At 37.2% G+C, this 16,232-nt stretch overlaps 1 protein-coding gene across 3 annotated transcripts in view; it reads right to left on the bottom strand.

Moving 5' to 3' along the window:
- ap1g1 (adaptor related protein complex 1 subunit gamma 1) overlaps positions 1-16,232 on the bottom strand; it is an 80,645-nt gene that overhangs the window by 51,541 nt on the left and 12,872 nt on the right. For all 3 annotated transcript variants that reach the window (XM_069901818.1, XM_069901819.1, XM_069901820.1), the window contains 7 exons: positions 15,990-16,114; positions 14,103-14,244; positions 8,295-8,391; positions 6,929-7,005; positions 5,093-5,188; positions 744-824; positions 6-104 (listed from right to left, as the gene is read on the bottom strand). In XM_069901818.1, the coding sequence (XP_069757919.1) occupies positions 6-104; positions 744-824; positions 5,093-5,188; positions 6,929-7,005; positions 8,295-8,391; positions 14,103-14,244; positions 15,990-16,114 (717 nt within the window). The remainder of the gene's footprint in view (positions 1-5; positions 105-743; positions 825-5,092; positions 5,189-6,928; positions 7,006-8,294; positions 8,392-14,102; positions 14,245-15,989; positions 16,115-16,232) is intronic.

Consider the following 16,232-nt stretch of genomic DNA (forward strand, 5'->3'; position numbering starts at 1 on the left):
CATACCCTCAGTCCGCTCTCTGACTTGATGTCCATTATAGTCAAAACAGTTTCATATAAAATTGCATTACCCACATTTTTGCTGGTTTCTGTGTTTGTTGCAACCTAAGAAAGAAAATACACCAAAAAAATTAATTTGCTTCTTCAAACCATCTTTTAAAAAAATCCACACACAGTTAACGCAGCACAATTAAAAAATACAGATTGATCCCTTCAAGTTTTTTCAGATTCTTTTTCAAGTGTAATAGTCTCTTATAAGCAACTTTTTCAAGAATTTCATTAATTTCTTTCATTATTTGGTAGGTAGTATCTGCAATACATGCAAGCATGAGATGGCAAATTTAGAAAACCATTACACTGAAGGCAAGAAACCAAAACTTGCGACTTATCCAAGTCCAAAAATAGTTAAATATACGCAAGTTGTCAACATAAATTTCTCTCGTTTCATGAGCATTTAATGCAGGTAATTTGAAACAGCAAAGTCTGAGATGACATTAATTGACAACTATTATGAACCACAAAAATCTACTAGCTGTAGGTAGTTAGTCAGGATTTTCCCATTTCTCTACCTTAAAAAGATCAACATTATACAAATAGTAGAATCGGTCAGAATAAAATTGCACATTTATCTGTACACATAAAAACATGTAGGAATGAGGCCAGGACGAGTCGTAACCTCAAATTCTGAAAACCGATTTCCAGTTCTTACACAAACCATCAGTAACGTTGCTGCTTTATGTTCACCTGTGCAAGAATGTCATTCATAGCTTCACTAGAGTCATCATCGTTTCTACCTAACATTCGTAATAACCGCAATATTCGAACCTAGAATAGAAAATGCAAAAAGGTGAGGTTTTTTTAATTTACCGGTATTCAAAGCGTAGCATAGTAAGTAAACTTTGTTCAACTGGTCTGAAATTTTTGCAAGTGTTCAGAACAAAATTTATACTGCAGCACTTAGCATTATGCTTTACCTTGCTGTCAATATCACTGAAAATCTTCGGTTTACTAATATACTTAGCAATTCCAAAAATAAATTCTAGGCTTAAGTTTTTGATTTCATTGCAGAATTTTACATCAGTTTCAAAATTATTGTTTATATCTTTATATCCTTTTTCACTTATTCAAAGCCTTTAAAATTTTAAAACAAAATTTAGATAATCAGATACAACCATACAACAACAATTACAGTACCGAAACAGGCCATCTCGGCCCCTCTAGTCCGCACCGATTTAAGTGAACTACACTAGTCCCATGTACCTGCTCCCTGTCCATAACCCTCCAAACACCTCACATCCATGCACTCATCCAACCTTCTCTTAAATGACAAAATTGACCCTGCTGCAACCACCTCTTCCGGAAGTCAATTCCACTCAGCCACCTCTCTCTGAGTGATGAGGCATCTTTTATGAACAGAGGTCATTGCCCTGAAATTTAAATCAATTCCTTACTCCTCAGAAGGAGCCTAACCCAAAGATTTTGTTCATTTTTAAAAATTTCAGATTCCAGCTTTCTGAATTTTTTATTGTCTATAAAATGTTTTTACCTCAATTATTTATCTATTTTATCTAATTGATTTTATCAAATCAAAATCAATAACCTTAAACACAGTGGCTTGTGATTACAGATACAATGACAATCAAAATATTTATAACAAATATGTATATTAAATTGCAAGAAAAGGAGAACGAGGAAACAAATGGTAAAACTAAACAAAAATGGGAACAAGATTTAAACATAAAGATAAAGAAGGAAACATGGGAGAAGTTATGCTCTGGAACGATGAGAAATACAATAAATACGAGGTTATGTATGATACAATATAACTGGATACACAGGCTATACATTACACCTCAAAAGTTAAATAAATGGGACCCAACAGTATCTGACAGATGTTTTCGTTGTAAAAAAGAAATGGGAACAATTCATGCAATCTGGACATGTGAGAAAGTAGAAAAATTTTGGAAAGATCTAAACCAGATATTAAATAAAATTACAGAAAACAATATACCAAAAAACCCAGAGATCTTCCTCCTAAGTAACATAAAAAATAAAGAATTTGGACTTGATTTGGATGGTGCACAAAAAAGATTTGTTAAGATAGCTCTAGCCGTAGCAAAAAAATGTTTTATGTCAACCTGGAAATTGGAAGATAATTTGAGAATACAACAATGGTATGTAGAAATGAATAAATGTATTCCATTAGAAAAAATAACATATAATTTAAGAAATAATATTGAAATATTTGAACAAATATGGGAGCCATACATGAAACACAATAGAGAAAACCTACCGGGGACATCTATCACCTAAATTAACGAAAGGATAAGGAAATTAAAAGAATTGACTCAGTGGAATTTCTTGTTTATCTATATTGAATGACAACATTGTTTGACTGGTTTAATGCGTCTTAGATTTTGTACTTTAAATGAATGGGGGGGGAGGTAGGGAGGGTGGGATGGGAGGAGGGAGGGGGGGAGAAAATGACACTGTATATATTTGAAAAAGAAAATGTATGCATCTTGGTCAGTGTGGTTTATGGTGTGAAAAATAAAAATTTTTTAAAAAAAACACAGTGGCTAGTAAAGCACATCATATCCCACCAAGCCACATGCAAAACAATACATTTGATTCAGATCAGTGTAGATAACCAACCCCATTTCACCTCCAAAATCCTCATTCAGATGTGTTGGTAAGTGTGCTGACTACCTACATCACGGTCTGGTATAGGGACACCAATACCCCTGAGCGTAAAGCCCTTTAAATTTGGAGGCGGACCCAGCCCAGGACATCACAGGAAACCCCCTCCCACCATCAAGGAATGCTGCCGTCGGAGAAGAGAGCAATCATCAAGGATCCACATCACAGGTTCTGTTCTGGCTGCTTCTTTCAGGAAGACTTCTTGCACCACCAGGTTCAGGAACAGCTGCTACCCCCCTCCCCCTACCCCCAACCATCAAGAGACTCCATCAACAAACTCAATCAGGGACTTATTTAAGGACTCTTACTTTTGCACTTTATTTTACTTGTTTTTCGCTGACTTGCAGAGTTTCTTTACATTTCTTTATTTGTTTACGTGTACATTGTGTACAGTTCTTTTTGCACTACCAAAAATTCTGCCTTGCCCGCAGGGAAAAGAATCTCAAGGAAGTATATGATGTCATGTCTGTACTGACAACAAATTTGAAATCTAAATGTCACCATAATTTAACTGTTCAGATGAAAAGTTCATCTTGTCACATAACAAGGACTGTTTGTCCATAACACCATGAAGGAATTCTTCACTTCTCTTCCATGGTTTAAGTAGGAGACTCAACGCTGGGATCAATGACTTTCATTTCAAAATCTTTTACATTTACCATGTTATTTCCCTACCCATGAGACTACAGAAGCACAGAACTGAGATTGGCAATCGAACATACACATTCTTCAGAAGACAATATTGCTTCTCATTACCCTATAATTCAGCACACCACAAAACCTTGCATTTCCTCTTAAGGACATTGATGGTGGCTACTACTTGCTTACAAGCAAGTTGTTTCCACGATCCTCAAGCAAAAAAACTGAACTGTCCATTCTTTATAAACATCTCCATATTAAACTAAACTCTTCTCGTAAATTTAGTTAAATCAAAGCACATGCATATAAAACAAGGCTGATATTTCAGCCATTCATCATAAAGCAGATACTAAAATGATCTACCATATATTTTGGCGTATAAGTCGACCAACAGATAGGTTGACCACCCCCCTTTTTAGCCTCATTTTAATGGTTTTATGGTATATCAGGCATACAAGGTGACCCCCCCCATTTTCAGGCTGTCCAGGGCTCCCAAAAACAACCCAAAAAATTTTTTCCAACACCCCAAATGCCAAGTAACAATGCTGTAAATTAAGCAAGTTAAAAAAAACCTCAGTATACCGGGCAGGAGTGGTAATCTCGTTCTCTTGGCACAGCGGGAAGCTCGGACCTACGTGGCAGGAGCAGTGACCTTAGGCACCCAGGTAGGAGCGAAGATCTTGGGCTCAACAATTGTAGAATGTCTGGGTGGGTTATGGCGACGCCCGACAGTGGGGAGGTGTTGGGGAACGGCAGTGGGGAGGTGTTGGGGAACGGCAGTGGGGAGGTGCTTCCAGGGTCGACTTGTACGTTGATACAGTGTCAAACACCGACCCCCATTTTTGAGTGAGGGTTTCATGACTCGACATATGCCAAAATATATGGTAAATTTTAAAATTTTAACCCAGTCAGTATATTGAAAAATAAAATAAAAAGCAACAAGGCTAAAATCTGAAATAAAGACAAAATGTTAGAAAAAAATACAGGTCAGGTAAAACCTGCAGGAAAAGAAAGTTACTGTTTCAAGTCCAAGCTCTTTTATCAGAATTTGAAAAACACAGGCCTGAAACATTAACAGTTTCTCTTTCCACTTATGTAGATTGTCCTGCTGTTTCTACAATTTTCTGTTTTTGATGACAATATTGTTCAGCTCATTCAGTGCAGGTATAACACTCAATTTCATTTCTCACCCTAAAAAGATGCAGAAACTGCACAGTAGACACAAAAATTAATCACTGTATTCAGCAAGGAATGTGCATGTGTCTTTAGGGCAGACATGACAAAGCATATATAATTTCAGGATTAAAATTGGTATCCTTCTCTAAGATGAACTGGTTTTAAAAATTCACTCACAGCATTCTACAATCCAAACTACCCTTATTTAAATTCAACAATTTACAATATTAAGGGAGAAATGAAATCTAATGGTACCAATATAGATACAAGACTATGCTGGCAAGATACGGCAATACTACAAGAAGACAGCTGGGATAGTCAAATAACTCAAAGCTTAGCCTTCATAGGGTGATTTCTTTCAGTGAATATATGGACTGCAACTGGAAAGCTCCGCTACGTTTTTAAACCATGCTGAATTGCTCTTTTAAGTCCAATCAAAGCAGATGGGTGTACACGGTCTCTAAAAGATAACAATCATTACAAGCTAAAAATCAGGAGGACACTAGATAGCCTTGAATTATGTTACTTCTCGACAAATATTCAAATCTTGAGAAATGATTACAGGAGCACAGACTAACCTGAAGAAAAGGATCACTAATGCCAGAGACATCATGTTCTGGAGAATAACCAGACATGATGAGGTTTTTCAAGATTCGAACAAGCTGAGGAACCAACTGCAAAAAAAAAGCAAAAAATTTGATCTAAGAATTCAAATAAACATATTGGAAACAAATATATTAAAATTAAAGTCTTTGCAACAATCAAATCATGTTGACATAAGGAGGCCGTATTAGTAATGAAAAACTCAACATGGAATTGCAGTGCATAGGTTAGTGTATACATTTTCAATTGTGTAAGAACCAAATTATTCTTTTCTGCATACAACTTCTGAGCCCACTATTATTTGAAAAAATTAAATATTTGTGATTCTGTGCATTATATCTGCCTGACCAAAAAATTAACTTTTTTCAATCATCAAGCAAATTATTGTTTTCATTTTCAGAATATAGTCTTACCTTTTCATTCTAGAATCATGTTGGATTTGCAATGAAAAATTAATAAAAAAAATTATACACTGATGAGAGAACATTGGGAAACATGTTAAAAAATAATTAATTCTGCCAAGCCAACACGGTTTTTGTGAATGTTAGCGATGAGAAACCAAATGCCAGGCTTTCAATTAAAGACCTTCCCATCCACATAGAGCATGTTTTTCCAAATACCTTATTTCATATTCAAGAATCAAAGTAGCATGCATCTTTTTCCATGGCTGATCTACACTGCCATTGCTATTTGGTTCCAGTTTCCCCATAACCTCAATTCCAGAAACTTTATCTTTGGTATTGAAGTGCCAGTTGATGAAGTAGACAAAGACAATGTGGTCAAACAATAATCATGGCTTTTATTAGCAGAAACTAACAGTACAATAATGAAAGACAATGGGTGCAGACACAGTTCTACCCAAGGGGAGTACAGATAATGCACAGCCAATGTTAGTACAGCAAGGCTCGCCGAAGGGAAGACAGACAGCTCAGCAGAGATTCACCACAAGTATATTTAAGGATCTGGTCTTGATTAATGAGGGATCATTTATTAATTTTTGGGCAAATGTGCATCAGAAACAGCCACTGCCCAAGCCTAAATTAACCTCAGGTGGTGATGGGAGTCACCTACTTATACTGTTTAAGTTCTTCTTGTGAGAATAATCTACAGTGCTTTGGGTGGATGAGTGTAGGATTTAGACCCAGCAACAACAAAGGAAGGCTGATATATTTCCGACTCAGGGTGGTGTGTGCCTTGGAGGAGGTTATGCAGGTGGAAGTATCACCAAGTACCTGCTACTCTTGCCATACTTGATGGATGAGGCCACAGGTTTGGAAGGAGCCGCTGGAGTGGCCTGGGCAAATAATAGCAGAATATTTGGCAGATGAAACATTCTACAGTCATAAAATGCCAATATTGTAGCCAACCAGTGTTTAGGGTGGTGGATGAGGTAGGTGCCAATCAAATATATTACTTTGTTCAAGTATAATTATTTTGACGGTATGATTATATTGAAAGTTCTCAAACACCCCAAAATAACTAACTCTTAAAATGCTCTTACAAATAATTCTAAGGGGAATTCAAATTCAACTCTCATAATACTAACATAACATTTACTGTAATAAAACTATTTAAGATAACTCTTAAAAATCAGATGCTAAACGTACATTTTACATCCAACTTATTGCTTTCTATAACTAATCCATGAATTAAACTTCCAGGGAATTTGCCATTTTAGTTTGTGTAGAAATACAACAGAATAATTATTTACAAACATAGAATTGGTTTAATCTTTACCTTCAAATACAGAAATGTTTAGCCATTACTAAAATTGCAATCAGTGTGAGGAACATAAAAGTATGGTTACTTACTTTCCTGAAGTGCGCCAACATGTCAGGGCTTCGTTCACACATTTCAGTGAGAAGAACGACAGATGTGTGAAGTACACCTAGGATAGGAAAGAAAAAAACATTATACCACAGAAACACTAATTTAAATTCATGAATATGTGAGAATATATTCTGGATTAAGTATTACTGCATGACTGAAATTTTCATTTGTTTAAAAAAAATGGTTCAGTTTAATTTCTTTTTTCATTTAGTCTATGATGCTTTTAAATACCACATAAAGTAAGTGTTGTTGAAATGTGGGTAAAATAACAATTAAATGCCAGAGTGTGGTTGTGTTAAAAAAAATCTATGATATCTCACACATCTCAGTAGAGATTTAGTGCATTTAATTTATAATTGTCTGTATATCTGGAAAATATACATTTGAAGAGAAAATAAAAGTTGCATTCTGAGTCTATAATGAGATTGGATGTAGTCTTAACAAATAATGAAAGGAATTATTGTCAAATCACAAGAATCTTAATAAATCCCCCCTCTCTCTTTTAATGCTACTGAGATTGAAGGGTGGCAGGAATCCGTCATTACCTGTAACTTTGGAGTCCAAAAGATCACATAGAAACGGGATTAAGGTGTGGAGATTAATCTGAAATGTAACAATGAGAAGGAAGGGGTGGACAAGAGGGATTAGCAGACTGGGTAGCGTTCAGGTATTATCAGGGTGGCAATGACCAGACGAAGCAGTAGAGATAGATACATTGTTTGAAAGGCATTTGAACAGATCCACGGATTGGAAAGGAGGAGAGGGAAATGCAGGCAAGAGGGATTAGTGTAGATAGGAATAATGGTGGTCATCCACGAGTTGGGCTAAAGGGCATGTTTCTGTTTTCCCAACATCTTATACATAACTTTTAAATTTATTAAATTTAGACATACAAGTTCAAATTTAGATACATGCAGACATACAGCACAGTAACAGACCCTTTTTGGCCCAAGAGCCCGTGCCACCCAATTACATCCAACTGACATAGAAGAAACAGGGAGAACACACAAACTCCTTACAGAGAGTGTGGGATTCCAACCCTGGTCCCGATCACTGGTGCTGTAAGTGTTGCGCTAACCATGCTGCCCTTGTTATGGCAGTTTCAGGCCAAATATGGCCCAAAGTTACATTGGAGTAAAATTTTTTGAAAACTCAATTTTCTCATAGCATGCAATTAATAAATCAAGATAGTTTATATTCAATGGTGTGTCTGCTTTAATGGTGTACATTAGAGACAACTTTGTTAACAGCATCATAATTACACAAATTTACCATTACAAAAAAAAAGCTTTCAAACATCTCTCATACAATTTAGCATAATGACATATGTAATGTGAAAAATATTACCATGATTTTTTTCATTCAGCAGATTTTTTGTAGCTGGTAGAAACATTTCCATGAGTTCAGGCACTTTCCTAATGACATGCACTGCACACAAGGCTGCCTGGGGAAAACAAAATACTTGTCAAGAATCAAAGATTATGCGAAAACTTGGCAAGCAAACATTTTAAATATAAACCTGCACTGATCCTCACATAATTTGATGTTAAAATTTAGATACAGAGCTACATAATTGTTTCATTTTAATTTAATTATACCAAGAAAACTATTAGCTGTTTCCACCCCCAAAAAAAACCTTTTGTATACACAGAAACAATATTACATCAAGTGTCTGTTCTTTAGTTCAATCACTTGATTGAAAGCACAGAAATAATCGGCAATAGTACCTTCTTTGGAATAGTTAAAATGGGCCAAAGTACCATAAATTGAAACACCATTTTTTCTTGCACTACTTATAATAGTGAATTTTATTTTCCATTATTTTTAGGGAGTTATATTATATCTACTGTATCTATGCTCGTACATATGTGGCAACAAGAATATATATCCAAAGAAAACATATACTAACAAATAGCTGTAAACAACCTTTGAGACAAAAAACAAAATGTATATGAAACAAAAACTATACTAAAATTCTAACCTTTCTCTTGTGAAGTTTATGATTAAGCATACGTGTTTCATTAATCCATGAAAGAAAGGACAACCAAACCGTAAAAATGGGATCCAATAATCTTATAAATTCCGAAAATAATTAAGGAAAGGACCCCATAAATTTAGATAATAGTGAATATCTAATATCTATCTTTTATACACAAAAGTGCTGTAAAAACTCAGAAGTCCCGCAGTATCCTTGGGACACAAGGATATATAACCAACGATGAAGCCTAAGCCCTTTGTAGTTATGATCAAAAAGCAGACAGGCACCCAAAAAGGCAGGGGGAGAGAGAAGGGGCAAGAAGGAGCACAGTCCAACACCCAAGAGGCCATAGGTGGACATGGGATTAGGAGGGCAGAAGAAAAAGATGGGGAGGGAGGGGGGTAAAAAGAGAGAGAAAGAGAGAGAGATACACACATACACACACACACAGATGGGGGAGGGGCCTAACGGAAACCAGTAAAGTCGACGTTAATGCCATCTGGTTGAAGGTTGCCCAGATGGAATACAAGAAATTGTTCCTCCAATTTGTAGGTGGTCTCAGTTTGGCAGTGCATGAAACCATGAACATTGGAATGGGGCAGGGAAATGAAATTGGTTTTCACTGGAAGATCCCCACTATTACAGCGCCAGGACAAAGATGCTCAACAAAGCGACTTCATAGTCTGCGTCCAGTCTCTCCAATGTGGAGGAGCCCACAAATGGAGCATCAGATGCAGTAGATCAGAGTTGGCCAAACCTTTTGGTTGTAAACCACATAAAAATACAAGGAGTCAGGGGCCAAACAATATACTCTAAGAAAAATAGTGTTTTTGGACCAGAAAACCCCTATGCCATCGAAAATTCATTTTCTGTCAAAATAACTATAAGACACTACTGAACAGTTTAACTGTTGGCATTATAGTAGTTTACTGATGTGCTCACATATTACAGTAGGCATTTCTGTATCTGCTGCTTTTAAATGAATAGAATAAAACTCAAACTCTCATTCAAAAAGCAGTGCAAAATATTAATTTACTTTATTATTATAATCCTATGTACCTATGTGATTTGCATATGTTAAAACCAATAAAAAGTTTGAAAAAGAAAAAGCAGTGCAAAATAAAATGCTGGGTGCAAAATAAGAACAGGAGAAATGGTCAAGAAAGGAACAAGGCAGTCTCCAACATTCCTACATAACTCAGTGAATCCAGTTCATGGCCCAAGTGTCACCTTAAATGATTATGATAAAATGTGTAAATCTGTAGACAGGGCATTAAAGTATATAGATTAATTCAAATCAAACAAAAACATGTTCCCTATTCATTTCCCCACCGTGTCTCAAATTTTTAGCACTCCCTTGCAATTTTCTGTCCCGCCATGTTTAATCAACTGAGGTCAACTACTCTTTTTTTCCCCCCCAACTGATGTCAACTTTTTTTCAACCGAGCTAAACATTTTTTTTCCCAATTGAGCTTAACGGTTTTTTCCCCCAACTGAGCTAAACTTTTTTTCCCCAACTGAGCTAAATGGTTTTTTCCCCAACTGAGCTAAATGGTTTTTTCCCCCAACTGAGCTAAACGTTTTTTTCCCCCAACTGAGCTAAACGTTTTTTCCCCAAATGAGCTAAACGTTTTTTTTCCCAACTGAGCTAAACTGTTTTTTTCCCCAACTGAGCTAAACTTTTTTTCCCCAACTGAGCTAAATGGTTTTTTCCCCCCAACTGAGCTAAACGTTTTTTTCCCCAAATGAGCTAAACGTTTTTTTTCCCAACTGAACTAAACTTTTCTCCCCCCAACTGAGCTAAATTTTTTTTTCACCTGAGCAATTAATCCCTAAAAATGTGGGTGTAAATGTGAGAACACCATGGGCAGCCTGACATCTATGGACAGGAACATGGAAGGAATGTTTTGGATCGAGGAGGCAGCAGCAAGTGGAAGCAGCACTGTGGCACACAAACAGAAAATCGGCAAGCTGAAAGGTAAAAGGGAATCAGCATAAATTTGCTTTTACTGGTTGCACAATTAAACAATGATATGGCACAAGAATGGGGTGCTGGAGACTCAGCACACATTCTGCAGGACAGTGAAGCTATAGTTGCTGAAACTTTACTTGTGATACAAAGGTAGTTTGGAATTCATATGGTGAAGAAAGTTGCAAATGGATATAGATAGATTAAACAGCAGTAACTTGGAAAATGACCTGGAAAATTTTGGCCAGTAAAATAAAAAAAGCATTATCTATTTAGATGGCGGAGCTCAAGACGTAGAGAGATTTGTGTATCCCAGAAAATCACCAAAGGCAGAAAGAAATAGTATGTATTTAAGGTTTTAAAAAAAGTTTTTGATTAATTATCAAAGTAAAGGTTCAGCTCCAATTATCATAAGGTGAGATCACTGATCTGCAGAACAGTTTACAGTGATGTCCTTCCACAAATGAGACCAATCATGTGTTGGAAGGTGTTCAAAGGTGTCTTACTCAACTAATCTCTGAATGGGTGGATTGTTTTGTGGAATAAAGATTCGACAAACTAGTCTTATATTTACTGAAGTTTAGAAGAACGAGTAGGGACACTCAAAATGTACAAGATCCTAAGCTGTCTCAACAACTTGGATGTGGAGAGCCTATTTCCTCCTGTGGTGGAATCTAAAATTTGGAGGAGGCATGGCCACCCTAAAAATAAATGGATCAATGAGGCAACATTCTGAGGGTTGCAGCTCTTTGGAATTGCCCCTGAAAAAGACTGGAAGCATGGTTTTTTAATTTTCTTTTTAATGGCAAAGGTAGACAAATGTTTGTTAAGCAAAAAGGGGATAGGTTACCATGCAGACAAGAGTGCAAAGATGAAATTGCAATCAGATCAATCATTTCATAAAATAGCAAGCATTCTGAGGAGCCGGGTGGCTAGCCTGCTCCTAGGTAGGTTTACCTACCTCGGCTGCACCATTTCATCTGATGCAAGGATCGACAACGAGATAGACAACAGACTCGCCAAGGCAAATAGCGCCTTTGGAAGACTACACAAAAGAGTCTGGAAAAACAACCACCTGAAGAAACACACAAAGATCAGCGTGTACAGAGCCATTGTCATACCCACGCTCCTGTTCGGCTCCAAATCATGGGTCCTCTACCGGCATCACCTACGGCTCCTAGAACGCTTCCATCAGCGCTGTCTCCGCTCCATCCTCAACATTCATTGGAATGACTTCATCACCAACATCGAAGTACTCGAGCTGGCAGAGTCCGCAAGCATCGAATCCACGCTGCTGAAGACCCAACTGCGCTGGGTGGGTCACGTCTCCAGAATGGAGGACCATCACCTTCCCAAGATCGTGTTCTATGGCGAGTCTCCACTGGCCACTGAGACAGAGGTGTGTACAAGGACTGCTTAAAGAAATCTCTTGGTGCCTGCCACATTGACCACCACCAGTGGGCTGATCTCGCCTCCAACCGTGCATCTTGGCGCCTCACAGTTCGGCGGCCAGCAACCTCCTTTGAAGAAGACCGCAGAGCCCACCTCACTGACAAAAGACAAAGGAGGAAAAACCCAACACCCAACCCCAACCCACCAATTTTCCCTTGCAACTGCTGCAACCGTGCCTGCCTGTCCCGCATCGGACTTGTCAGTCACCAATGAGCCTGCAGCAGACGTGGACATACCCCTCCATAAATCTTCATCCACGAAGCCAAGCCAAAGAAAGAGACCTAAATCATACAAGACGCAATAGAAAGAGATTTGTCCCAGTGCCAAGGCTCATCATTGTTTTGCATATCCGATCCTCGGTGATCTCGTTGTGCTTCTCATCTATTAGCAGCATCTCTGCCATATCAGATCAAGCAATTGTTGCTGACACCAGCATCAATGAGGCAATATGAAAAAAGTTGGCAGAGAGGGGGCTTTTAATGGGATCTTCTTTTGGGGAACAGTCCAGAAATTAAATATCTGACAGAAGAGGGTGCAGAAATTTGCCAGGCCAAAGTAGACTGAAAGATTTTTTAAAAATTCTTCATGTTCAGTCTTCCATGCGGGAACTGGTCAAGGGCTATTTCAACCAAATTAATCGTATAGGCCTCATCAATTTAATTGCCCTTTAAACAAATCCGTCAGACAGATTCTCTCACCAACAAATCCTGTTAGCATGTCACAATCTATAACCCCTCATCTACTAGTTCATGTCCTTCAGAGATCTGTGCAGCACTTACTCCCAACTCCTTATCCTTCTCAATGCAGTAAAATCCCCATTATCCAGCATTCAAATAACTGAGAAAAAAAAACTTTTCAAAATAAATAAGAATAAAGATTTAAATAAGTTTACAATTGTAAAAATAAATGTTATCCAAAGCAATACACAACCTCTTGGTGAAGAAGGGAGCAAACATTTAGACAGTGGAGAGTCCTGGTTATGCCCCACCCGCAGCAGCTGGTTGAAAAAGTTGTGTTTGAATAAAATGGCAGCACCTAGGATGAAGAGCCTCGCCACTAGGGGTGACTCTCCCAAATTGTCTCTGCCTAGTAAAAGTCCATATTAGTAAACTGTAAACTTTTGGTTGGGGGGGGGGGGGGGGGGGAGAAAGGTTAATTAAGACAGCAGCACAGTTGGCGCTGTGGCTAGCACAACACCGTTACAGCACCAGTGACCAGGGATCGAATTTTAATTTAAATTTTGTAAGTTACGGGAATTACTTGATTAAATTTTACATCATTAAAGACTAAAATACTGATTTTTTTAAAAAAATTAAGTTTTGGACTGTCTTTTGTCTTTTAAACAATGTATTCTTAATTCCATTTCTTTTATTTAGTCTTGTAAAAGTGAGTTTCAGTCAACAAGAAATTCACATTTTCAGTATCTGCAATTCCCATAGGTGCCCGATTATGGGATTTTACTGTATTATTTATAATGCATTACCTTGCTTTGCTAGTTCTCTGCAAATTCATTGCCCTGCACTTCCTCACTGTACCTTTTCTACCTACCAATATCTTCTGGCAATTTGTGACTTCCATCCTCATTGTTAACCAAATACGAATGTTTGCATCACCTGTACTTGGACATGTGGGGATCAATTTAAAAAAAGCAAACATGTCTTTGTGAAAGGAAGATCATGTCTAACTAAATTCATAATTTTTTGAAGGAATTTAAAAAAAACTGCCTTGTAACAATGAAGCATGATCCAAAGTTTACCTTTTTTCTTAGGTAGGAGTTAGATGTCTTTAGTAGTTTTTCTACTTCTCCTGCAAGATCTCTGCACATCTCTGAAGATCCCATGCAGCCAAGTGTGCAGAGTGCCAGACCTTGAACATATTGAGTACTATGATTCAAATCACTGCAAAACAAAATAGGTCTAATGTAGAATTATGATGCAATTTCACAATCAAGTTTAATACTGTGGTTATTCTTTTTATTTGATCAAAGGGTGTAGAAGTAATAAGTAACACCAATCTTGACTTTTCCCTCAACTAAGCATCAATCATGAAGGTGGTTCTGAATAATATTCAATTAATTCATCCTGGTTTAAGTTTATAAAACAAATAAACCTTTGCAAGTGAACAGGAATATTACAGAATAATGATAATTCTCTCATCAAGGGTTAATATAGAATGGATGCTAACTTCATTTCATTTTCTCCAAGTTCCTGGCTAACCTTTTCCTTCCCCTGAAAAGAAACATTTCAAATGGAACCCCAGCACTCAGCAATTGAAAAAAAAATCACAATTAATCAAATTCCCATCAATCATTAATCAAGCAAAATCCACATTTGCTTGATTGTGAAAGTATTTCTTGACGTTTTAAGTACAATTTTTGTGAACAGTGATTGAACCTAGGGTGGTAGTTCCCAAAGGACCACTGATGGCCTTTCAGAAAGTTGTTTTCTCTGGTGTGAAGGCTGAGGGGTGACCTGATCGCAGTTTATTTAATTATGATAAGCATTGATAGAGAAAAGATTCTATCTACCCCCCGGTAAACATGCTTTATTTCACAGTGGCAGAAATAGGTCATCAGTCGTGGTGGAAGCAGATACAATAGTAGTGTTGAAGATGTTTCTTGATAGATGCATGAATATGCTGGAAATAGATGGCTAAGAATCACGAGCAAGCAAAGTTTTAGTTTAAATTAAGCAGCATGTTCAGTCTAGACATGTGGGGTGAAGAGTCTCTTCCTATACTGTATTGTTCTAATATTCATGTTTGTTTTATGAAATCTGAATCCTTACAACTAATTACCCATTATACTTCTGATGGTAAATCAAATACATTCATATGGTTTGATCTGCATAAATGTAACCCCAACAATACAGTATCAGAACCGCAGAAGATCTGTACACCAATTGCCCTGGAATACACGTTTTGTATCCCTTGACGGAGTTGCATGTTGGAAGTTTGGAGTTAACTTCAAGGCTCCTCTCGTAGCCTGATTGACTTCATGCTCTTCTCGAATCAGCACAGAGTTCAGGAACAAGGCTCAGCTATACAGTGCTGAGTGACTGGCTTAAGCAGCTGAGCTCCATTCACCCAAATGGACTGGATTGAAAAGTTAAGCAGCTTGTAATTGCTTTTTTAAAAAACATAGCATTAATGATTTCTTCTTTAATCACAAATGAAATTCAGAACATTTAAATATTTTTAAATAAATGTATTCAATGTGCTAAAAACTGAAATCACTTGTTTTTTTCAAGTTTATCTGATTTAATAAATTAATACAGTCATGGGGAGTGCACATGGAATGACTGAGAAAAGCACTGCGTTGAGCATATTCTTACCTATTACCTAGTATTGTGTTTTTACTTATTAACATTGCCACCACTGTTGAGTTCATAGAACATTACAGCAGAGAAAACAAGCCCTTTGGCTTCCTAGTCTGTGCCAAATTATTATTCTGCCTCGTCCCACTGACCTGCACCCATTCCATATCCCTCCCATCCACGTACCTGTCCTGCTCATGCCTGGCATTTCAAGAAAAGCAGGAAAACTTGCATGCAATGGTCATTATTGATCTCGAAGTAACCTCAAAAATATATAATTTGTCTGACATCCTATTCAGAATCTGGGACCTGCATTAATCAGTACTTACTTTTTAATACAATTTGTCATGAGTAAGTGGACATCTTGACGTTCATCAAGCAATAACATTGCACCTAAGTAACCAATTCGCTTGTCTGTAAACTTCTGTGAGGCTATCAGTTTGAGGCACTCCAACTGCAATAAATAAAACGTTACTCTAAATATTTACGCATCACCAATTATCAATGCTTGAACATTAAAAAAAAACAGAACTGTTTAAGCTTTTTTATCAAATTTCAAGAACAAACTATAG

Source organism: Narcine bancroftii, chromosome 10 (genome assembly GCF_036971445.1).
Source record: "Narcine bancroftii isolate sNarBan1 chromosome 10, sNarBan1.hap1, whole genome shotgun sequence".
Taxonomy (NCBI): Eukaryota; Metazoa; Chordata; class Chondrichthyes; order Torpediniformes; family Narcinidae; genus Narcine; species Narcine bancroftii.